Source organism: Pogona vitticeps, chromosome 5 (assembly GCF_051106095.1).
Source record: "Pogona vitticeps strain Pit_001003342236 chromosome 5, PviZW2.1, whole genome shotgun sequence".
Taxonomy (NCBI): domain Eukaryota; kingdom Metazoa; phylum Chordata; class Lepidosauria; order Squamata; family Agamidae; genus Pogona; species Pogona vitticeps.
In genome coordinates, this window is record NC_135787.1 from 180825367 (window position 1) to 180849706 (window position 24340).

The 24340-nt window shown below is 42.7% G+C and overlaps 1 protein-coding gene across 31 annotated transcripts in view; it reads right to left on the reverse strand.

Moving 5' to 3' along the window:
- The window catches only part of MICAL3 (microtubule associated monooxygenase, calponin and LIM domain containing 3), a 267041-nt gene that overhangs the window by 42121 nt on the left and 200580 nt on the right, over window positions 1–24340 (reverse strand). For 23 of the 31 annotated variants that reach the window (XR_013536785.1, XR_013536784.1, XR_013536782.1 and 20 more), the window contains 9 exons: window positions 20654–20907; window positions 18626–18715; window positions 14948–15085; window positions 11442–11507; window positions 8498–8590; window positions 6178–6306; window positions 5242–5333; window positions 1610–3473; window positions 1199–1293 (listed from right to left, as the gene is read on the reverse strand). Coding sequence is in view for 27 of the 31 variants with exons in the window: in XM_078376343.1 (XP_078232469.1) it covers window positions 1199–1293; window positions 1610–3473; window positions 5242–5333; window positions 6178–6306; window positions 8498–8590; window positions 11442–11507; window positions 14948–15085; window positions 18626–18715; window positions 20654–20907 (2821 nt within the window). In the remaining 4 variants the exon portion in view is untranslated. The remainder of the gene's footprint in view (window positions 1–1198; window positions 1294–1609; window positions 3474–5241; window positions 5334–6177; window positions 6307–8497; window positions 8591–11441; window positions 11508–14947; window positions 15086–18625; window positions 18716–20653; window positions 20908–24340) is intronic. The other 8 variants (XM_078376367.1, XM_078376358.1, XM_078376356.1 and 5 more) reach the window with 4 other exon arrangements.

Below are 24340 nucleotides of genomic sequence, written 5' to 3' on the forward strand. Positions count from 1 at the left end.
GAGCTGCCATTTTGCCATTTCAAGAACAAGTTTAGAGGACACCTCACAATGGCAAGAAGGGCAAGTCCTATTAACAATAGGATGAGTGTAACCTCTAGGCCAGTGATGGGGAACCTTTTAGAGCCCAAGTGCCCAAACTTAAAAACAAAAAACAAAAACCAGCGGCCGGTGGTGGAAGCGGGAATCACGGGCACGGAGGTGCCTCGAGACCCAATCTGGAGCCGCCTGCAGTCATGCCCAACCCTGCCACTTCCTATAGCTCGGCCGGCCTGCTGCCACCGGCGCCAGCTGCTCCGGATACTGGCCCACCACCTGTCGGCATGCTAGCACTGCAGCTGCAGCCTCCTACTCTGGTTTGGCTGCCGGGTAGCGATCCAGTGACTTATGGCTCGCGTGCCCACAGAGAGGGCTCTGCATGCCAGCTGTGGCATGCGTGACATAGGTTCACCATCGCTGCTCTAGGCCCATGTCAGTAACACTGCTACTATTATAACATGATGTGAAAAAAATAAAGGTCTTCACAGAGATTTTGTTTTGACGATATAATTTTGGAATTATAACCCTGGAGTGAGATTTTGATCCTGTCCCCTCCTATGAGCATGCATTTCTCTGTTCTCACTGAAAAGTGAAAATGACATTTCTAGAGGTAAACGCTTGCATGACATCTCTGCAGGAGTTCAGCATTGTGCTGGAATTTGGGCATCTCTCTAAAGTCTAGTCTCAGACTATGACAATGTGCAGATTTACCGGAGGTAAGCCTACTGAAAAGAATAGGACTATATTTATAAGTAGAGGGTGGCCCGAACTGCCAGATCGGTGGTTCATGCCGGTTCATCTGATGACTGCACAGCGGATCTGTGGTTCGGTGGGCGTTCACTCAGGGGCAGTGCCAGCGGAGGCAGGGCAAGGAAACCGAAGTTCAATGGTTCATGTCCATCTCTATTTATAAGTAAAGATGCATAAGATTGCTGTGGATGACTAAACATAAGACAGTAGAACCTTCACAAGTAATAGTTAGAAATGTTGCCTTTTATAGGGAAATTAACTTGTGCATGGTCCCCCAGCCCTATTAACACTGAAGCAATTCAGTACGACATATCAAAAATCAGTTACAGCTTATTTGCTAAGATTTCAGGACCTATCTTGACTTTGAAGAAGCCTGGGTTGTGTCAACATTTGCCACCCAATTTAATTTTACCTCTCGTTTCGATCTCTGAGATGAACGTTCCAAGACATCATCGTTCGAGAGATCAGAGTCTTCAGAGAAGCTTAAGTGTCGACGCAGTTGCAAATCTGAAATAATAAGGAAACATCAGACAGCAAAGCAAGAAGAATGGTGGGCATTATCTGGAAGCTGGAGGATGAATCTCAGGAAGTCAGTCATATGCTCACTCCATTGCTGCCCTGTTAGTTACCTCCCAAATGTCAAGGATTGCTGCAAAGCAATTTGCCCACTAGGTGGCATATTAGTCTCCCCCCTCCCACCCCCAGGTCAGGAAATGAACAGGCAGATTCTACCATGTGAACATATCCTGTTAATAAAAGCCACTGGGAAGCATTTCCCCACGTGTTGTGGAATGACCACAGAACACAGCGGAGGACAGTATACCTGCTGCTCTAATGAGCGGGGATGCCTTATGTTTCCCAGAATCCACTGTGGCTCCGCTGGAGGGCGTACTAGGGCAGGATTTGTCTTCTGTATTTTTCTTCTTCTTATCTTTCTTATAACCTGAAAATACAGACTTCCACAATGATTTGGGCTTGGTGGCTTCCTCGGCCGCACTGCTTGATTTGTCAGATAACTTGCTGTCATTCTTTGACTTCTTCTCCTTTTTGTTCTTACGAGGGGAAAAGAGAGAAGTCCTTTTTTTGCTCTTCCCTCCAGAACCTTCCGAGGATGTGACTGACCCATCACGGCCACCGATGTCTGCAAAGGGTGAGAAGAACCTGTCGCCACCATCCTCGTGTTTCAGCGTAGGGCCTTCGCCAGCTTTCATAGCCAAATGCCTTGGGGATTCGAAGAAGGGGTCTTTGGCCTTCGAGGGGACAGTAGACGCTTTACGCAGTTTACCTGCTCCAGCTGCACTCGTCACCTCCAGGTCTTTCATCTTGCAGAGCTGCTTTGCCATCGCATCGCGCAAGGCCTGGCTCTTGACAGACTTTTCTCTGGCCCTCATCCTCTCCTCAGCTAATTCTTTAGCTTCTGCAGAGACCTGAGGGAGGATTCTCTTTTGCGGGTTTGCGCCCTCCATGGATGGAGGCCCACCATTTTCTTTGACCAAATGCAGGTGGAAAGGTTTCTCCGGCCTTGGCTTGCTGGGGGGCGTGTAGTATTTTTCATGAAAGCTCGTGTCCTCTGTCCTCTCGTCGTAAGTGTCCTCCACGTCATCCGCAAATGGTATCTCAGCCACGCTCTCCACAAAAGACTTCCTCACCTCCTCTCTAGGAGGCTGTGAAGAGGCCTCTTTGTGTGGGCGCATTTGTGGATTTGCTGGCACAGGATGAGGCGTTTGCATAGAAGCTGGCCTGGATTCTAATTCATTCTGCCAAGTTGCCTGATGTCTTTTTCTTCGCAGTGTTGCTGGCTCTTCATTCTGAGGCGGTGGAGGAGGAGGGCTGGATGGGGGAGTGAGCATGGTGGAATCAGAAGTGTTAAAACTCTGGCTGGCCAATGTCCTCATATTGGATGAACTGCCCTGAAGACCCAGTCCAGAACTGCTTGATAAGTCCCTCTTAACATCGCCTGAGTTTTTCAACTCCCTCTCCGATGGGGACTTTGGCGTCAGTAAGGAAAACTGCTCGTTGTCTAGCTTTGGGGTGACAGGCTTCCTCGGGCCTGGCTGGGGCTTTACAAGGTGGATGCCCTTCTCTTCTGGAATCCCCTCAGGGCTGTAGGATTTCAGAGGAGCAGACTCAAGAGGTGAGATGGTGAAGCTTGGATCTGATCCTCTGCTCCTGTTGACAGGGCTGAGGCCCAAACTCCTTCGGATTTCAGCACTCTTCATCCAAAACTCCTCCACCAGATTATTCCTTTTCAAAGCTTCCTCTGCTGTGGTAGGGCTTCCCAATTTTTCCACCTCTGCCTCTTGACTTTTTAGGGCAAGTTTGGCTAAAGGAGTGGAGGTTAAGGCAGGGACCGGTTGGAAACAAACCGCTGGCTCCCCTGGAGAGGGAATGGATGCTTCAGCCGAGGGCAAAGGCTGTGAACAAATAGGACGAGGGAGAGCAGGTGGAGATGTAGGTGTCGTGGGTGTTGCTGGTTGCAATTTCATAGGTGATGTTGGCATGATGGCCTCAGGCAGGGCTACCGGCTGAGACCTAACTGGAGAGAGTGGTGCAGGTGGGCTCTTGATTTTTGGATCATCAAGAATCTTGTCCTGTTTCTCTTCTTCTGGAAGGAATGGCTCGGGGAAAAAGCGGGTATCTGAGGAGATCTCCTGGCAGGGCATGGTTGCAGGAGATTCTTTGGAGTCCTGCAGAAATAAAAATAACTACAGAGCATCAGCAATGGAATGAAACACCATTCACTAAGTCTTAGAGCAATGAGTTTCAAACTTTCTCCTTTGCAGGAACTATTTCTATTTCAACTTATTAGACCAGGGCCACATGTTCCCCAGCACTTTCCACAGTGCATACTACATTTTGTTGGGGCACTGGCCAGTTGTCCCACCTGAACTCAGAATGTTGTCTAAAGCACACTGGACAGCACCTGTAACTTATTCACTGGCAAAGGAAGTTTTGTATTACTGATAAAGTGGTCTTTCGGTAAAACCTGCTGGCCACTACAATCATCTCATCAAGTAATCCTTATTGTGCTTCCACAGAAAATCACAGCCTCTGGCCATACAGTTTGAAAACTACTGTTCTAAAAGAACTCCACTGAGGCAGTCAAAATCCAGAAATGAGAAGAAAAATAGAGTTTAAAATATTTTTAATTGTGTGTACTACATGATTAGTACTGAAAATACTTCAAACTTCTACAGACATTTTTGGCAAGTAATTCTGAACAGCTATGCAGATAATTTTTATTTTGGGACAAAAGCTGTTCCACTATGTCCGTGGTTCCCAACCTTGGGTAACCCGTGGACTGCAACTCCCAGAAACCCTCGCCAGCATAGCTGGTGGTGAAGGCTTTCATGAACTGCAGTCCAAGAACACTTGGGTTACCCAAGGTTGAGAAACACTACACTACATGAAAACATTGTAATTTCCCTTTTCCTGCCTTTCTGAGGAGCAGCCATGTTTTTCTCTTTGAGTCTTTACAATGCTATCCAGATACCCAAGGACTTTTATTCTACTTCGTAATTTTACCAGCTATATGTGGAGGCCCTGTGCCTGACCCTTAGTATTTTAAAAAAGCATAACATCTGTCTTCTCTCACACTCATGATGTCAAAGCACAGACAGGAAAAAGAGAACTGGCTTATAGAACAGAATCCATCTTTCCTGGGTTTTTTTTTTTTTGGTCAAATAATAATATAATTGACTACATTCTGAGAGAAGAGGGAAAATAGCTTGTTTTCTCTTACAGTTTCCTGTAGACCCATTTACAGGAATGGGTCTACTGGAAAATGTACTGTCTTTGCAGTACATTCACAAGTAATAAGGACTCTTTTCTAGAAGCTGCATGTCATGGTTCTATTATGAGGGAGATTCCTATAATGTTATTACCTAGCAAGTATTAAGCGAATCAGTCCTTTGCTTTAGGATGAGTCAAGTATGATGCATCTATCATTTCTGCTGGTGCTTTCGGTGACTTGGCATGTCTGGCCCAAGCTAATTTCAGCGCTAGATTTATGAAGTGATAGATAACTTGGAATTTAATTTTAAATACATAAATGGTATGCTTTGATCCCAAATGCATATGAGAGCATCTCAGAATGTTTTGACTTGAAAAATAAGCTGGGTACTCCCCACGCAGACTGCTTTAAAGAGAGGTTCTTGTTCTTTACAATGGTCACTGCCAAAATCCCATGGTGTGGTTGAAATTCAGCCACTGCTGCAAAAGCAGGCCTGAAAGACTGCAAGGGTTGCCTACCCTACTCCCATGATTTCAAGAACAACAGAGTTTGCAGAACTGTTTTTACACAACGAGGTTCCAAACTAATTGTCTGGAAGTCCTGTTTCGCCAAGATAAGCTGCTGTCTATCAAAAATGTTCAAAGAATCATGCATCTTTCCATTGAGAGTTAGTGAACAAAAGCAGAAAAATGAAAAATTAAGAACAATAAGAATATATTTACCTCTTTTTCTTCTTCCTTGTGGTCTTCAGTGGGAGAAAGAGTGACAGTCTTCTCATAGGGTGACTCCACTGTAATACAAGGCTCACAGGGATCTGAAGGAGAACCAAAAAACAAGGTTACTGCCATCTTAAAGCTACACAATGCACCTGCTCCTTGTTCTTGTCTGGACTGTCAATTTAATACTTAGTGTTGCCATTCTTCCCAGTTGTAGTATTATGTTAATTTAATGGATGCTATTCATTAGATGAGTTCAGTGGGAAGTACTCTCAGGAAGATACATCTTAGATTATCCTGGGGCAAATGAGGCTAAAATTACAAAGGCAGTCTAGAATTTTATTCTGCCAGGCAAGAAACTCTGACATCTTCCACATCCTTCAAGGTAACCATCTGCAATTCCTGACAAGCAAATGTTCGATGATAAAAAGTCCACATATTTATGCAAATACAGTAAGACCCACCCCCCCCCCAATATCTGCAGGCTCAATATCTGCTGATTCATGCTAAATAAAAGCCTTGAGAAATATATTTCCAGTGTGTATTTACACACTCCCTGGAGGGAGCCAGAGACAATACAATGCACAGTGTTTGATATTTTCCTGTTTTTCAGCAAGGATGCAAGGGTGGGGGGGAAAGAGGCTTGGGACCAATCTCCCACAGACACTATGGTCCTACTATAATGATGATAGGAACATTATCACTAGACACCAACCTACCATGCAGACTGCTCCAAACTGCATTGAGACTTTCTGGCTGAAATCATGTTGCCCAGAAGCATAGTAATTCAGAACAAGAGTAGGTGCACTGAATCAGTGGAACTTGCAGAGAAGCTGACTTAATCCCTACTAATTCTATGAGCAAATTCTAGCTGCTAGTTAAGATGCTAAGAAACAGGTTTTCAACCTCTGTCCACCAAGTGTGGGTGATATTTTTTAGTACCTTCTGGTCTTTCAATGCTAGGAGGAGCTGTCTGTGCCTCCTCTTCCTTGTCTTCAGAGACTCTTAGCTGCAGCTCTTCGGTTGCTTCTTGGAGGCGGCACTCGGCTTCTGCATCAGATGGGATGTCATCTAATCCCCAGGGATTTGTGTGATAGGAAGCAAATTTAAAAAAAGGACCTTAGGTGCCAATTGACAGCTATGTCCCACTAAGGTGCCAGTCCAGTGTCAAGGCAGAGATGTGAAGAGAATGTTAGTAGCTGCATTGATGGCCAAGCACTGAGGTGGCTCCCCACGCTGCCCCAAAACTCTCACCAGCCATGGACCTGACACACTTACATGGTGACCTCCTATTGTTCACTTACATGTCTGATCTCCTACTGCTCATGATTTCTGTGCTGTCATCTAAAACAGGGCTAACTAGAAATCAATATTGATCAGTAAGAAGAAACTTGCTGCCCACATGGGAAGTCTTTTCATGTTTTAATTTAGCAGGGCTATTAAACTGACAAATTAATTACCTTGCAATACTTCCACCCCCACCCCTCTAAAAATTAAAGGAGCATATGCCACACTGGGCTCTTTTGTTATGGGTTTGCTTAGGCCGTGTACAGTACACTTCCCCTCTCTGCTTCCTCAAGATATCTTTTTGTATTGTTGCAACAATGGGCATGTCCAGATGGGCATTGGTCCTGCAAGTGTGTCTGGGGGTTGCCCATGCCTGCAGCTTAACAAATGCCCTGTGGTTTAAGAAAGCAAAGAAATACACTTTTCATGGGGGTTTGCCTATTGCATGCAAAAGAGAGGTGGGAAAGGCAAGCAGGGCTGGAAGGCAAAGTACGAATGGCAAGATATGCATGGATCTACAGCAGAATGTTAAGAGTCCTTCTTATTTTTACATGGACACAGAGATCCTGCTGAGGAGGTCTCTTGTTCAGATACAGTGGACCCTCAACTTACGCGCAGCTCCACTTGTGAACTTTTCGAGGTACTGTACGGACTTCTCCGGCCACAAAATTTCCCATCAATTTGTGTCTGGAGAATCGACCTACAGACCGGGAGAGGCGGGGAAAGCGCCAAATTCAAATTTGGCGCTTTCCATGACTCCTCCTGGTCCGTAGGCCGCTGATTGTGCCTCCGGATGCCTCCCAGGGTTTCTCTGCCATCATGGGAGGCATCTTGGAGGTCCCCCCACCACCGAGATGCCTCCCTTGGTGGCGGAGAAGCCCTGGAAGGCCTCTGGAGGTCCCCCTCGCTGCCGATCATGCCTCCGAAGCTTCTCCAGAGGCATGATCGGCAGTGAGAGGGACCTCCGGAAGCCTACCAGGGCTTCTTTGCTGCCATGGGAGGCATCTCGGAGGTTGGCTGTCGCCGCCGGCTTTCTCAGGATAGACTGGGCTTGCCAGGGAAGCCCTCCCCTGGTAGGACCGGTCCACCCTGGGAAAGCCTGCGTCGACAGGGGCCAGGGACCTCCGAGAGGCCTCCAGCAGCGGCGGAGAAGCCCTCGGAGGCCTCGGGCAGCGGCAATGGCGGCAGCAGGGGACCCCTGGAAGGCTTCGGACTGGTAAGGTGTACTTATTTTAATTTTTTGTGGGGGGTGATTTTTTTTCTTTGGCCGGTTATGGATTAATGGGTTTTCAATGCATTCCTATGGGAAATGGACCCTCGATGTATGGACTTTTCGACCTGCAGCCACCGTTCCAATATGGATTAAGTCCTTGGTCAAGGGTCCACTGCACACACCCCTCCTTTCCTTTTTAATCTGTGTTGCACCCTCCAAGCAATCTGAGACACACACACACACATACACACAGTACAAGGTGCAAAAGAGTGATTCCTTTCTTCGGTCTCTACCGCTGAGATCAGGGTGGCGGTTGTGGGGAACTGCACATCCTCTTCTCTGCCTATCCTGCTCCTTTCTCTCTTCCTCCTCCTGCCTCCCCGCTCTCCAAATTCAGTGTAGTGGAAGGGGAGCACTAAGGGCAGATAGTGTCTATCTGCTTTTGGCTGGTGACTGGCTGCTTTTTTCCCCCTTGCATGTGTAGCCTGCCTCTCTTTCTCCACCTCTGCTGCCTGTCTTTCCCATCCTTACTTTAACCCCTCCCCTTTCCTTTCTCCCAAGCTCTGACTTTGCACAAATTTGCCACTTCGGCACACAGCACTTGAGGTTGATATGAATTTGAACATAAGACTGCACCAAAGAACGTGTTGCTCCCTCTCTGCCTCTACTGACCCTATTTAGACCACACCAGCTTGTATCAAAAGGACAAGGCTTGACATACCCAACGTTTGACAGTACATTAAAAAATTCATAGCTGCATACCATCGTCTAGTTCTGCACCCGTATCTCCATCTTCAAAAGCTTCTGCAGGCTCGGTGCCCACCTCATCTTCGTAGTCATTCTCCTCACATAGTGCTAGAATAAATTTGATACATAGATTTTAATATCCAGGGGTGGGGACAGCTGAGAAGGGAGGGGGGAAAAAGAGCTATGTGTGTTCAAGCTCCGAGGTAAAAGTGTTTGGTTTATTTGGAACGTCATTCTTCCTGAAACATCTCTGTGAGATACACCCAAGCTCTGGAAACAGTAAAATCATGAGATGCAGCACTTGTTAGACTGTCGGACTGTAGATAGAAAGAGAGAGAGTGTGTGTGTGCATGTGTGTGTGCATGTTTGACTACTTCTCCCCATGAAACAACACTCTATACATGGAAACCTGCTGCGTGAAAGAGAACAGTACAGTAAAACAGATGTTTGTTGTTTTTAATATGTGGCAGCATTCAAATATGTGATAAGCTAACCTCCTCCCACTGTTTCTGCATCTTCTGGGTTCATACTGGGCTAGTCACCAGCGCATCCATCAACATGTAACTACTCAACCTTAACTGTTCACTTCTTTTTTCTCCAAAAGGTGAATCTGAATCGGATGGAGATGGCCTTCAAAAATGAAGGACGAACTATTATGTATCTCTACCAATGTTCATCTGAGGTCAAGCATGAGTTGAATTGCACTGATCATGTAAGCTTAGCTTACATATACTGAATAAATCTGTACTGTTTCCATGACCGTGAGGCCTTTTCCTGATTTTTCCTGCATAAATGTAGAAATCTATCCACTCTAGTGAATTTAATAAAGGTATTTTGGACCTGCACTGGATATTTGTTAAAGAACTTTGGTGCCTTGAAATTGTCTGGGTGAACTGTTAACATTTATCTTCTGTCACTTCTTTTGACCAATATAGAAACTTAAGTTGTAGTTTCAAAGCATTGGTCCTGATTCTGGGCTTCGACTAGGCTAAGAAACCATTCAAAGCAATGACAGTACAGCATATTTGAGAATAGCATCCCACAGTTAAACGATGCAACACTTTGGAACACTTTTGAAAAACAGGAGATCCTGTTACCACCTAAGCTATCAGGCTATTGCTCATAAGTACTCTGTAAATTATGTGAAGAAATCAAGAAACCAGACTTTGGTGGCATACTTAATAGAAATATTGATTAGCAACACAATAGTGCAAAACATCTCTGTGGGATAAAAGGAAGATGTGTGTTTATTCACAGTTACAGTACAAGCTTGTATTTACACACTTTATGCGGTTAAAGATGAAGTGCAAGGGGATAAAAGCTGTCACACAGAAATTTGTCAGCTGCTATGAACTACAGTAGCCAGAAAGTAACAGAGGCAACATTTTTGTCCAGGCTGGTTATCAGCCAGAACTGGATAAGGTAATATGCAGCCATCCTGTAAGCTCTGCTGTCAGAAGCAAAAAGTTTTAGAAATGCACTAATTGCGTCCATGCATTCAATACGATATACCTCAAGTGATAACTGTTCTAATGTGCAAAATTAAGGTTGTTGGTTTGTTCTCCTGGCAGAGGCGTAGTCTGGACAATAAGGTTAGGGAGCAGGGCAGAGTAGTGGTGGCCTTTAAAATCCAGAACAGGAAAGCTTTTCCTAGGGTCACTGCAAAAAAAAAATCTATAAGGAGATGTTGTTCTGTTAACAGGGAAATCCGTACACAACTATATGGCATGTACAGGTAACATGCTTCTCAGACTTTAGGACGACACTCTGCTTCCAAGTCTCCACAGCATTTCCATTTGGAGTGCACTTTTGACTTCAGAGTGCCTTCAAGCAGGCATCCTGGAACCCCTTGTTTTGCTTCATGCGCAAGTATACTTCTGGAATTACAGGCACACATTATTTTTTTTTTCTCCTTAGAGCTAACCCTGACACTTGAATAAATGTAACTAAAATGAAAAAAGCATTGGCTGGGGAAGAAATGAAGCGAAATGCTTCTGTCCAGACCAACAATGGGGAAGTTTCTGTCCTGTAACATGTAAAAAAGTTTGTGTGGAAGAAAATTTACAGGAAATAGAATACTTTAAGAGTGACAGATCACAGCAGAGACTGCATAACGTCCTCTTGTGAACGTCAGGAGCCAATCATGTGAAAGACTCCTAGTGTGGACACACACTGCAGGCACTATTACATGTTAAATTAAATCAACGTATTACACTGCATCAGTGTAGTTTTAAGTAACTTCTAGCTCCTCAGGGGCTATGAAAAGGATAAAGGCCTAAGTGCATAAGAAGGAAGGATTAATTCTTCCCTCCCATGCTGCCATTTTAGTACAACATCTTTTTCCTGTCGAAATCCAACAAGATATGGAAGACATCAGGTTGGGAAGGCTGCACCAGGAGGTGATAAACGAGGCATCACCACTTAGCCTCAGCTGCCATCTGAAATAGGGGAATGTACTTCTAACCTACCTCCAGGTTGTTTTAAGGAACAGTGAGCCACTAAAACAGATGCACTCTGGACCTTCTGTGCTATATAAATGCCTAATCAGCTCTATCAGCATGGTGCACAATGTAAGAACATTTAAAACATATGGTGCTCCTGCAGTACCACACAGAGAAAATTATGTATCTGAATTGGTCCTAGTTATCTAATACAAAATGGGTTTCAGCCTCTCGAATTCTTGCATTTCTTTCATTTTTTACATATCTGGCCTATCTTGCAGGAGGTTAAAGATAGAAGCCTATTTCATGCACAATTGGCCCATCTCAGCAAAACATGCAACCCCTCTCTTCCCTCCCTTCCCCTCCCCAATTCAGCATGCAAGAGCGACAAAGGGGTAGATAGCCTGGTGGTTAAAAATGGGCCAGCACCTGGGCCGCTGAAAACATGGATAGGCAGCAGTGCCAGCAGTGGCGGGCAGAGTTATTTGTGAACGTAAACAGAACATCACCAGAACTACCTCCAGGGGCGGCATCCAGCCACGCCTGCACTGCATCATGGCGTTTGGTGGAGGGAAGATCGGAGGCTGAATTAAAATAGAATAAAATAAAAGGATAATAAATAAAGAGCACAGAAAACACGTAACTTTGAAATGGAAACAACGTGGAAGGGAATATACAAACACACAAGAAGAGAAAACAAGACAAGGAGACATTGAACAAAGGAAGATAAGACTCCAATATCCAAACTGGTCAAGAAGGGAGGGATGAAGCATGGATCCTGAGAGCCACATATCTACTGCAGTGGCTTTTGTCATCCACTTGCAGCCAAAGAAGTCACTCTCTCTAATTAACAAATAAGCAATTGTCCAAACAATCTGCAGCAGTCCAACCTGGTGTTTCTCCTTTTGTTCAGACCAGAAGCACTACCTGCCCCTAGTGACCATGGACACTTGTGTCAAGGATGGAGAAGGCCTGGCCTCCAACTTTCATCAGCCCTCACTACTGACTATGACGGCCAGGACAGATCCAAGCTGCAGTTCAACGATATCTGGAGAAGCCTACACTTTCTATGCAGTTTCACTAGGAACCTTTTTGCACTCCTTTGAAATGCTGTATGTAACTTAGCAGAAAAGTCCTCCAGATCTCTGCACTTTTAACCAAACCCATCCATTACATGCTTCTTCTTCCTATCATATTCATGTATGTTACCTCAAGGGCATCCTTTCCCCAACCTTTCAGCATGGGCATGCAGTCTAACAACTAGCTGTAAATAGCTGCTACCTGTTCCTTCAGCAATCTTTACGTCCATCAGGTTCTTCTGCTCACTATATAAAGTGTCTTCTGAACTACTGCACAAAGTGCAAAAGAGGCATTATCCTTCGCTATTCAGTGTTCCATTATCACATCATTATCACTTTGTACTCTTCTCTTGGATCTTTTATGTAAATCACAAAACTTGAAAACCTTTAATGCCCCATTTTTCTTTGGAGACAGAAAACCTAAGAAGCTAGAGAGGGTAAGATGGCAGAAAACTGAGATCTTGAGAGGCAAAGGGAATAGTGAGAGAATTCAGGTCATCAGAGAAAGCTAAACTGTGTGGAATAAAGCAAAATAAATAGCTGCTATGCTCCCAAATAAGCCCCCCGCGGGCCCAAGATCTACCAGAGGTCACAAAGTAGAAAAGCAGAAAAAGAAGAGAAGAGATATCCAATGTTCTGGAAGTGAGTTTTTCAGTTTCTGGCACTGAGATTTTAGAACTGCAAACTGTCGGGGGGAAAACTACTTTTTAGATTAGAAAGCTAGTCACACAATATATACAGTTGAACAAGAACAGGCAGAGAAGGGCATGACCAGAGAATAATAATGCCAGGGTGGCATTCTTAAAGACCTGGTCAGTTCTGGATGGGGATATATATGTAGCCAGAGGTACAAAGGAATCACTTATGTTGAAGGAGAGGCACTTAAACATCTTTTAACATAAAAAAAGAGTGAAACAAACAAAAAAAGGTAGTGTATTCGCGAAGGCTTTCACAGCCGGGATCTGATGGTTGTTGTGGGTTTTTTGGGCTCTTTGGTCATGTTCTGGAGGTTGTTCTCCCTAACGTTTTACCAGTCTCTGTGGCCGGCATCTTCAGAGGACAGGAGCAGCACTCTGTGCTCTGGTGGAGTTTGTTTGTTTTGGGAACGACCTTCAGAACATGGCCAAAGAGCCTGAAAAACCCACAACAACCAAAAAAGGTAGCTTTTCTATTGCAAAATGTGTTCATATGATCCATTCTCCATTTACTTTAAGTAACAACTCAAAACACACCAGGACAAGTTAGACTTCTACTTACAGGAAAATACAAGAAAGACAAGGCAAGTTAATGATTTGAAGATGATCAATTAATAGTTTACCAACAGGAGCTGTAGATCTTGATAGCTTTTCTAACCAGCAACAATATTTGATTAAAGGAAACATGGTGTATAATAAAAGCCAGCATGATGTAGTGGTTAGAATGTTGGACTGGGACTCAGGAGACCGGGGTGAAATTTTCTGCTTGGCAATGAAGTTCAGTGGATGACCCTGGAATTCACTTACAGCTTGTTGTGAGGATGGAGTGTGTTTGTGGGGGGGGGGGGAGGGCACTCATTTATGTTGCCTTGGCCTCACTGAAAGAATGGCAGGCTACAAATTAAATGAATAAATAAATTAATTAACAACTGAAGCATTGCCTAGAGGGGAAATTAAGAGTTTAGAAAATATATTATTATTAATTTTTTTATTGTTGTTGTAACACCCAGAATTGAAAAAAACATCATGGTTACAGTTCCTGCTGGCTCGAAGATTCTGGGCACTACAACCTGAATAACTTTTCCAAGCTGTGTATGATATTCCTTGTAACAGAAAAGTAATACACTGCACATTTATTGTGTGAAACAACTGTATTCTAGGGAAGTCCTTCAGGAACACAGGCTTGGCATGATTTAACCAACATTAGCTACAGAGGATGGCATGGCTAGGTACTTGTTAAGGTTTCAAAAAATGGAAAAGGGTCAGCTATTCCAGGGACAGCTTATGCTGCACAGAATACTGTACCCAAGAAGACCAGAGGTAACGTGAGAATCTATTTAGGTTTGGACACTCTGCCCCTCTCAGTCTAAAGAGGCCCAACCAGGTGCCTTGTCTGGAGGCCCCAAAATTCTGTACCGAACAAGGAACAGAAGCTGTCACTCCTTGGATGGAAGAATACCTGGCATGCATTAATCCCTATGGAATTCCTTATATCATTTTCTAACCTCTAAAGATTCCACAAACATAATAAGCGAAATTCATCTGATACTTAGAATGCAAACATTGTTAGTGTTCTGTCCCCAGGACTTCCTTTACACAATCTAAGTCACTGTTTTCTCACTGTGCAGTGGAAAGATACAAACTGTTTTTGATCACCAGACCAACAAAAAATACAGTTTGTACTCAGCTTTCATAGACTGTCCTCATTTTTTTTTTGCTTTTCCTCTCTCATCACTCTATTCAGAATCCAGCCAAATTCCCAGTATGCATCTTGTATCGTATCATCCCAAACTGAACAAAACATATCAGAATTCCAACTGAAGACTCTGCAGCCCTTGTAAAGATGCACTATTACTTCCAAGATCTTTAATACAGTCCTTCTGACTATCCTTCTGTTCCTTTCTACAGCTGTTCGCTCCCCACCCCTAGAGACTGGGCTCACTAATACAACTTTGTTTGTATTACCTGCCTTTAGTCCTACTTAGGATCCATACTGCTCTAATACTCAACTCAAACCTAGTTCAGCAAGGCTATTCTGAAATTTCCCTCTGTAAATTACATTTGAAGTGTCAAGGAGGGCAATCAAGACGCAAGCCAGAAAAACTGTAACCAATGATGAAAAACCAACTTGAAATTAACATCGGTAAAACGCCATACTAAGATACTCCCAGGAAAGAGAGCTGGCTTTTCTGAAGATACAACCACAAATCCCCTTCTAATGAAGGGTGTTGATGCAGGGGACCCGTTTACCTCTGGAGGTGGAGGACACAGACGTAGGGCCCACTTTTTCCTCCTCCTCTTTCTGACGGATGTGTGTCCAATGCACATCTGCCAAGATCTCCAGGGGATCAACCGGATTTACTATCTGCTGCAGCCTCAGATTTCCAGCTAGCAGACCAGAGGCCAGTTGTGCATCATGTTGATGAAGTGGCAAAGGAGAACAAGGAGGAAAGAGAAAGGGAAGGAAAAGGAGCACACAATGCAGGAAAAGGAATGCAGGGAAGGAAAACAAAATGAAAGAAGTTACTTGCTGAGATCAGCTGATGAGAGAAGACAGATAAAGTTTAGGATTTTGCATGCATACACTCCCCATCATACTCTTTGTCACACATATGAACGCAGGGTACAAATTCCACTCTGCGAAAAATTCTTCAATGATGCAAAACATTTTTAAAGGAAAAAACATGGCTACATTTTATTCTTCAGGTATCATTAGAGTAACAGATAACATTCTTTCTGCAAAGAACCAGAAATCAACATGCAGCTTAATACAAGCCAACACTTTTTAAAGTATTATTTCCCAGATGCTAGTAAAATGTACAGTAGGTAAGAGAGATTTTGGTTACCAAGCATGGCTTATAATAGACTACAGTACTTCTGAATCTCCTTTTTCACTCAAAAAATTACTCCAGAATGGCTGTTTATCATGCATGCCTTAACGAGGAGAAGACAGAAATGACAATGGAGACTGGCTTTAAAATTAGGGTTTCCCCCTTGTATTTGATTGGTGACATGACTTTTCTTTCTGTTTCAGAAAGTACCATTCTGATCTGATACATATCACCAGGAAAACCTGAACTGTGGAAGGAAAAGATCGCTTTTAAGAGTGAATGAAGGATCCTGGCTCTCTGGCTGTCAGGTGGCTCCTCGTGCTGCCAACTGCAAGCCCTTCGGTAAGTAGAGTTAGTATATACATCACATCACATGGCTGTAGAGTTAGAAGGATAAGTTTCAACCAACAAGTATTGAGAGTGGCAAGGAATTAACACACAGAAACTTGGCAAGGCTTCCAAAGAGCAGGTCTCACTCATGACCAGAAACAATAGTCCTTATCTTGGGATTATCAAACATATCATCCCATCACAACTAAGCTTTGACCAATTAAAGATTATTTCCCCCAGAAATGTTCAGATGGATGGAATTAAAAAAAAATACACATATACAAAAAACCAGAAGTCACAGTGCTACCCTCAGATAGCAGTGAGGGTAGCAATTGGATGCATCGTGGCTGGATAGCTCAGTAAGCTAGATATCTGTTTTGGAATCAGAGGTTGGGAGTTCAATTCCCCACTGTACCTCTTGCAAGTAGAGCCAGCCTGTATGGCCTTGGGCAAGCTGCACGGTCCCAGGATGACCCCAGAATAAGTGACTGATAAACCACTGCTGACTACACTGAGAAAACAAATTTTAAAGGTGTGCGTGTGTATTTGCTATACATCAGAATCAACTTCATGGTATGCTATTGTTGTTTATAATTGGATTAAGAACAAAAAGCCAATTAATCTAGTCATGTTCTGCATTCATTTATACAAAAATCATTGCAAATAAATGTAAAGTTAAATAAAGTCTTATGATGTTTTGGGTGAAACAACAAAAAAGTGGAATAAGGTGAGAACAGGACAGGGTTTTCAATATTGTAACAGAGGCTTGCAGAAATGAAAGTTATGGAGGCAGTGACAGATTTTATCTTCTTGGGCTCCATGATCACTGCAGATGGTGACAGCAACCACAAAATTAAAAGACGCCTGCTTCTTAGGAGGAAAGTGATGACAAACGTAGACAGCATCTTAAAAAGCAGAGGCATCACCTTGCAAACAAAGGTCAGCATAGTCAAAAGCTATGGTTTTTCAAGTAGCAATGTATGGAAGTGAGAGGTGGACCATAAAGAAGGCTGACCGCCGAAGAATTGATGCTTTGAATTGTGGTGATGGAGGAGACTCTTGAGAGTCCCCTGGACTGCAAGAAGAACCAACCTATCCGTTTTGAAGGAAATCAACCCTGAGTGCTCACTGGAAGGACAGATCCTGAAGCTGAGGCTCCAATACTTTGGCCATCTCAGAAGAGAAGACTCTCTGGAAAAGACCCTGATGTTCAGAAAGTGTGAAGGCAAGAGGAGAAGGGGATGGCAGAGGACGAGGTGGATGGACAGTGTCACCGAAGCGACCAACATGAATTGGACCAAACTCCAGGAGGCAGTGGAAGACAGGAAGGCCTGTCGTGCTCTGGTCCATGGATGGGGTCATGAAGAGTCGGACATGACTTAACGACTAAACAATAACAATAGAGGCTTGCAGAAATGAAAGTTTTATTCTCACATTATTTGGAATAATTAAAAGTTTAAAAAATATGCTGACTTAGTGACCCTGGTAGAGGGAGTTGGGTGTCCTTAGAGACTGAGAGAAGGGCCTTAAGGAAGATCTTAAAAAACAGATGGAGTTGGGTGTACCAAACCACAAAATTCTGGACAGCCTCTTTCATGTAGATGTGAAATAGTATGGAGAACCACGGAACCCTGAAACATTCCACAGGCTACTGATCAAGGTGCTGAACAGGAGTTCTCCAGAGCCACTACCATTCACAAAGCGACACCATGCAAGGGAAAATCCCAGAAGCTGACTCCTTTTTTTTCATCAGTTAGACACTTCTCACCCAAACACAAAGCGATGTCAAGGCTGTTTTTCAACAACAGTGAATGACAGTGAGCAGAGGAGGGTACCCTGTAGACCAGGGGCCCCCAACCTTGGACTTCAACTCCCAGAAATCCTGGCCAGCAGAGGTGATGGTGAAGGCTTCTGGTAGTTGTAGTCCAAGAACATCTGGAGGCCCAAGGTTGGGGACCACTGCTGTAGACCATCTTGATTGCTGTCATTGGTGTTGTCATCATTCAGGGTGCCCTTTAGTATGTTAAGTTTGACATCCTTTTTCCTGCTGGCAATGCAGGCATGATATTATGCAGCAATATCGAGCCATTTCCTGGCTTTTTGAATCATGGCTACAGAAACAAGCTATCCTGCATTCATGGTTTTTTTTTTTTTTTAAAGAACTGAATTTTCTTCTTCTGGAGGTAATCTGGGACTATGCAGCTTGCCCAAAGCTATGATGGCTGGCTCTTTTCCTGGGAAGTACAGTCAGGAACTGAACAATAACCCCTAGCTTTGCGGTCAGACAATTCAACTCATTATCTATCTAGCTCAAAATAAAAAAATGATGAAAGTAAAAGTAACCTGTGGATTCCTCTTGATGTAGACATCACTGAGGGTACACGTGAGTCACAGCATTTTGGGAAGAAAGTGGTTGCCACAGGAAGTGCTTAACTCCAAAGGCATATATCACTGTGCTCATTTATGCCTAATCTTTTGATGGCATAGAAAAATTGGCAGCAACAACTCATCTTTAATACATTAAAACTTTGTCCTGAGTATCTGCTTTAATCAGACAGTGTTTACTGCAAGAAATGAAGAATAACCAAAATCTGAACTGTACATTTACAATTTGCTCCAGATCTGGGAATTCGCAGCAATGTAAAAATACGAATATTTGGTAAATGTAGCATTTTACAAAAACATGCTGGATCACGTGAAATCTGCTCTTTGTAAAATGAGGTTCTTCCCTCTTTCCTTAGGAGAAATGGTGCTGGTGCAGGGGTACCTTTAAATGTACCCGTGTCCTCTTCATGTGAAAGACGTTCAAGCCAGAGGCCTTGCTGAAGTTCACTCTCCCAAGGGTAATACTCTCCCTCTAGAGCAGGGAGAATCACACACCAACAAACAGCATTGATAGAGAAATGAGAGTGAAAGAAAGAAAAAGACAAGGACAGAGGATCAGAGAGAACACAGGGATGGTTTGGGTGAGCCATTCCCAACCAATGCTCACCAGATACTCTGGATTACAATCCACATAAGCTCCAGCTGGCATGCCAGAGGTTAGTGATTATGTTAACTGTAGTTCAAAACATCCAGAGGGCATTAAGTTCGAGAATGATGGTTTCCAGGTAGGAGTATGAGCTGTATATTCATACTGTTCCATATGATGATGAACACATCTATTCATTATCTCTTCATGACCCAGAATTGTCTGATCATTTTTATTTTCTACAGCAGTAAAGGCATCTAATGGTGTATATTGGGTCACAAGTAATTTGCTACTGCATAAGACATTTTTAATTGCTGAAAATTATCTAAGGTATTCATCTATTAAACCTCCTGATATACAGATTTAATGAGGCAGATGTAAAGGAGTCCTGTAAATGTCAGGTCTTCAAATCTACTTGAAATGGAAAGCAAAAATCATCCATCATTGGACTACACCACTACAATATCCACACAGAAAAATATAATGCAGCCTAACAGCAAAACCTTTTCTCTGTTTCATGTAGCTGCATAATTGCAGCTCGGTTTACATCTAGGCACATTACATAAAATTTCTTTAACTCATCAATAGCCTGTTATGTAACTTCCAAGATCTTGAAAACACAGGAGTTCTGTAGCAAGCAAAGTCTATTTCGAACATTGAAATACGGATTTGAAAGATACGCTCCAAGCCCTTTCTCCAAAAGGAAAATGGAATATAACTTTTTAAAGGTTTCTACAGATTTGTGGTTCCTAGAACTTGCAATAATTGAAATTGCTCTCTCCAAAGCATATGCCTCCTTATTTTACTTCAGACTGATATCTCCTAAGGGAGTTGGTGTAGCTATGGTTGCCAACACCCTGCTATAACTTTTTAAGAGCTGCAATTTTCTAGCTATCATAGCTAGTAATTTCTTATTCAGTCATATGAACTTCCTGCCTTCCGTTAAAACTATGTCTGAAGAACCCATAAAGAAAATGAAGAGAAACAAGGATTCAAGAGCAAAATCTTACACAAAAGAAGGAGTCCTTCAGAGCACAGGGGACAAACCTTCTGCTCTTTCTAATTCTGGATTAGCCATGCCTCTGCTCTGTGCTGGTTTGGAGACCTGTTTAAATACTTCCAGGCCTAACCACCTCTGGGTGTTCAGACAGCCACAGCCACAAAGACTTGTCAATGTCTTTCTACCATATTTAATTGCCACATCTTGCCAACCTCAATTCAAGACACCTCTCTGCCTCCTCCTTACTCTGCTCTTGAACTCTCTCTGTGGACTGAATCAATCTTCCATTAGGCTTGCCTCAAACCAGCTTCATCAGACAAGGATTTATCCCATTCAGCAACTAACTCAGAGGAGGCACAAGAAGCCGCTTTATAGCAAGCTAAAGCATTGCTCCCTCTAGTTCAGTACGGTCTACACTGAATATCATTTGAAGTCCAGGGCCTGAAATTACAAATCGGTCTTAAGCCTGAATGCAACACATCCATTTTCAGATTTTTTTTTTTATTGTAAGAGTAAAAACCAAAGAAAATCAGAAACAGAACAAAACTTGGATCAGACAAAGTACTATCTGAGGAACAATTGATATGACAAAGAACCCCACTTTTTATGCTACTGCTTATTCAAACGCATTTAATCTGATTCCTGTTCTAATTTACATCAAAGCTTTTTACATGAAAACAAAAGAGGGAAAAAGACAGACAGACAGACAGACAAAGCCTTCTTACATTTATCAGATGACTGTTCTGCATGGCTGTGATTTAAGATGAAAACACACACTTGCAACCATACCCCAGACAAAAACCACAAAAGCATCTATTACTAACCTTCACTAGAAACCTCTTCCTCTCCTTCCTCCTCCTCCTCCTCTTCTTCCTCTTCTCCCTCCTCCTCCTCATCCTCCTCTTCATCATGGTTTCTCTCTGCTTCCAACTCCTCCTCACTCTTGCCCTTTAGCATGGCATGTATTCGCACAGCTTCTTTCCAAGGTACACCCCCCAGGTCAGAGGTAGGCTGCTGCGGCTGCTCTTCCTCCTCCTCCTCCTCCTCCTCCTCTTCCTCCATCTCAGATTCTGAACTACTGTAAGGCAAAAACAGATGTGTGAACAAATGATATGCCTCAAACGATTGTAATTGGTTTTTAAAAATGTATCACATGCTACCGGAGGCCGTACTCTCTATAACAGGAGTGAGAACTGTACAAGTCACAAGCATGTGCGCACCTGGCACCATGGATTTTTTTTAATTGTGAAAAAAAAATCATGACTACATGAGATCTGGAGGGCTATTTTGCTATACAGTTGTGCTTAATGATTACCCTGCATTACGACGAATCCGCTTCACGACAATGTTTTTGCGATTGCAATTGCGATCGCAAAACTATGTTTTAAATGGGGGGATTTCACTGCGCGATGATCGGTTCCCTGTTTTGGGAACCGATTCTTCGCATTACGACGATCAAAACAGCTGATGCCGGGTTTTCAAAATGGCCGCTGGGTGCTCAAAATGGCTCCCCGGTGTGCTTAGGGACAGATTCTTCGCTATACAGGTACCGAAAATAGCCGCCGTATGGAGGATCTTCGCTGGACAGTGAGTTTTTAGCCCACTGGAACGCATTAACCAGGTTTTAATGTGTTTCAATGGGTTATTTTCGCTTTATGACATTTTTGTTCTACAACGATTTCGCTGGAACAAATTAACATTGTTAAGTGAGGCACCACTGTAATTGCACCTCTTCCCCATTTCATGCCAAGCAGGCTGTTTTTTTTTTTTAAAAAAAAAACAGGAATTGACATTTAATTTTTAAAAACTGTTTAGGATTTTCCTTTTCCACTGCATTTTTACTCAAAAAAGTCACCCGAACATTTCAAATGCCACTTAAGAATGTAGCAGCAGAAGTTTGTACCAATCTTTCCCACTGTCTTTGCTTGATTTGTTCCTTATCAAGAATTTTTTTTACTGGAGCTGAACTGCCGGATAGCTCAGTGGTTTGGGTTCTGCCTATGGTGGCAGACGTTCAGAGTTTAATTCCCCACTGTACCTTCTTGGCAGGGGCTGGACTTAGGGTGATGATCCATAGAGTCCCTTCCAGCTCTGCAGTTCTAAGAGGATGATGATGAATTAAGAATAACTTTTTCCATGAACCATAAAACCTTTCATGTGTCACTTAACCATCAATGTGTGGGAACAGTTTCTTCATGTCTTTTTTCTTTTCTCTCTCTCTCTCTCTCTTTTTAACAAGGCTATTAAGTGAAATTATGGGCAAACTTAACAAACACATAATCCATTTGGGAGTTTTATCTACACAAGAGAAAAATAGCTGTGATTTTCTCAACTTCCAAGAATGCATTTTCCAAACATTTGTGTCAAGACTTGTTCAAAACTCTTTTTTTATTTTAGTACGTTGCTTGTCAGATAACCCTGAAAGTGGAATGTTGGCATTGCTCTGCCTGAAGGAGAGGGGGGGGAAGTCAGTGTTATACTTACTGTCACATATAAATAGAATGCGACTTGCTTGTCACGAGAACAGGCTCAAACTACAAAATGTCATTGTTAAACGGAGCTTTTCGTCTTTTTGTAGAATCATAGAATAATTGAGTTTTTCCCTGATTTTCAGCTTAAATCTGGCTTCCTACAGATTGAGCCCATTATTACATGTCTGGGATGATCGAGAACAGATCTTGCCCCTCCTCTGTATCCTCTCAAGTATTTGAAAAGTACTATCATATCTTTCTTCTTCAACAGTTTTGTTTTAAATCCATTAGGCTGTCAATGCAGAGGAAAAGTGAAGCGAAGCTACTTAAATTCGTGCCTTCCTGACATTTACCAGCTGAAAATCAAACCAACTTCCCCAAGTTCCTTTTCTACTTGTAGGGGACAAAGAAAGAGGAACAAGGAGATGCTCTCCCTTTCTTGGGGTCAGGGGCATGTATGGAAAAAAAGACAACACCAGCTTTGTAAGAGTAATTTTGAGCTGGAAAATGATCACAAAGGGTCAAGTTCAAACAGACTCAGTCATATACCTTTTTGCTCAGATACAGCTTAACCCAGGCTACCATGTACAGTACAGTATCAGGAAACAGAAAGGAAAGAATCTCCACATTATCTATAGACAGAGACTTGAAGTGACATATTCTGATGTTGTGAATGTGTTTCTGAAAACACTACACTTTAAGATAAATTTGTGTTATGTAAGGAACACATGGCTTTGTTTTTGTTTTTTTCTGAACTATGGCTATTTTTCTGAACAGCTGCCGACAGCACTCCGTACAAGACAACATGGACTCATAACATCAGCCAAGCAGGACTACAAACTGAAGAAAACATCTGCTTCCAACCACTAGGTAATACTATTAATTTGACCTTAATGGGATTTCAGTCGGCTTCCTCTAGTGGATAGACTACATTTTATTCCAATTCTCAGATGGGGGCTTGCCACCTCTGTGTTCTACCTTCTCCTCAGCTAAATAGGAATGTTGAGTTTCAAAATAAGGCAGCGGGGGAGATAAATACAGATTATTTGGTGGTTCTTTGTGTGAGCAGTTGTGAGGAGGTGGAGTTTGAAATCACATCACCAATAGTTTTTGCAGCCTGCATTTTACTCACTTTTATAAAGCAAGACTGAAAACTTGGCTATTCAAGCAGGCCTTTCCTTCAGTCAGTTAAGTCATTCTTATTTTTCTTCTTTTATTCTTGCCACCTTGGGACTCTTTGCTTTAAATTAACTGTTAAAATTATAAATTTATACTACATTTTATATCATTTTGTTTTAATGTAAAACTGTATATTTTAAATTGTTTTTATCTTCTAAATTGTGAGCCGCCCAGAGTAGACTATGTCTAGATGGGCGGCATATAAATAAATAAATAAATAAATAAATAAATAAATAAATAAATAAATAAATAAATAAATAAATAAATAAATAAATAAATACTTGGCACCTGCCAAGAATTTTTGGGACTCTCATATATATTTTCTTTTTACACTATCCACAAAATATTGTTGCACAGTCTGAAAAAGACAGGTTTAAGTCAAAAGCCAGAGATTAGCTGAATTTTTCGTGGCCCAATAAAGGTATTGCATGCCCTTGCCTTTGCACTATTTTATCTATAGTATCTTATGAGGCTGATTTTTTGACATCAGTCTCATTAAATGCCCAAGAAATTTAACTATGAGGTAAAGTGCAGTCATGCAAATAAATGTGAGCTTAATGCTTAGGGCATCTTTTGATTTTTACATAAATAAATGAGTATTTGCTGTAAAACTCTCACTCTCTCTCTCTCTCTGTGTGTGTGTGTGTGTGTGTGTGTCTGTGTGTGTGTGAAAGAGAGAGAGGGTGAGAGGTAGGCAGAATGAATGAATGAATGAATCCACCCCCTTCAACAGACACCAAACACAAAGATCAATTTTAGCTTCTATTCCAACAACATTAAGTATATCGCCTTCTTTTTGCCCTTATATGTACGTGGTGGGGGGAGTGGGGAAGAAAGGAGGGCACTTAAAGGATATATGCA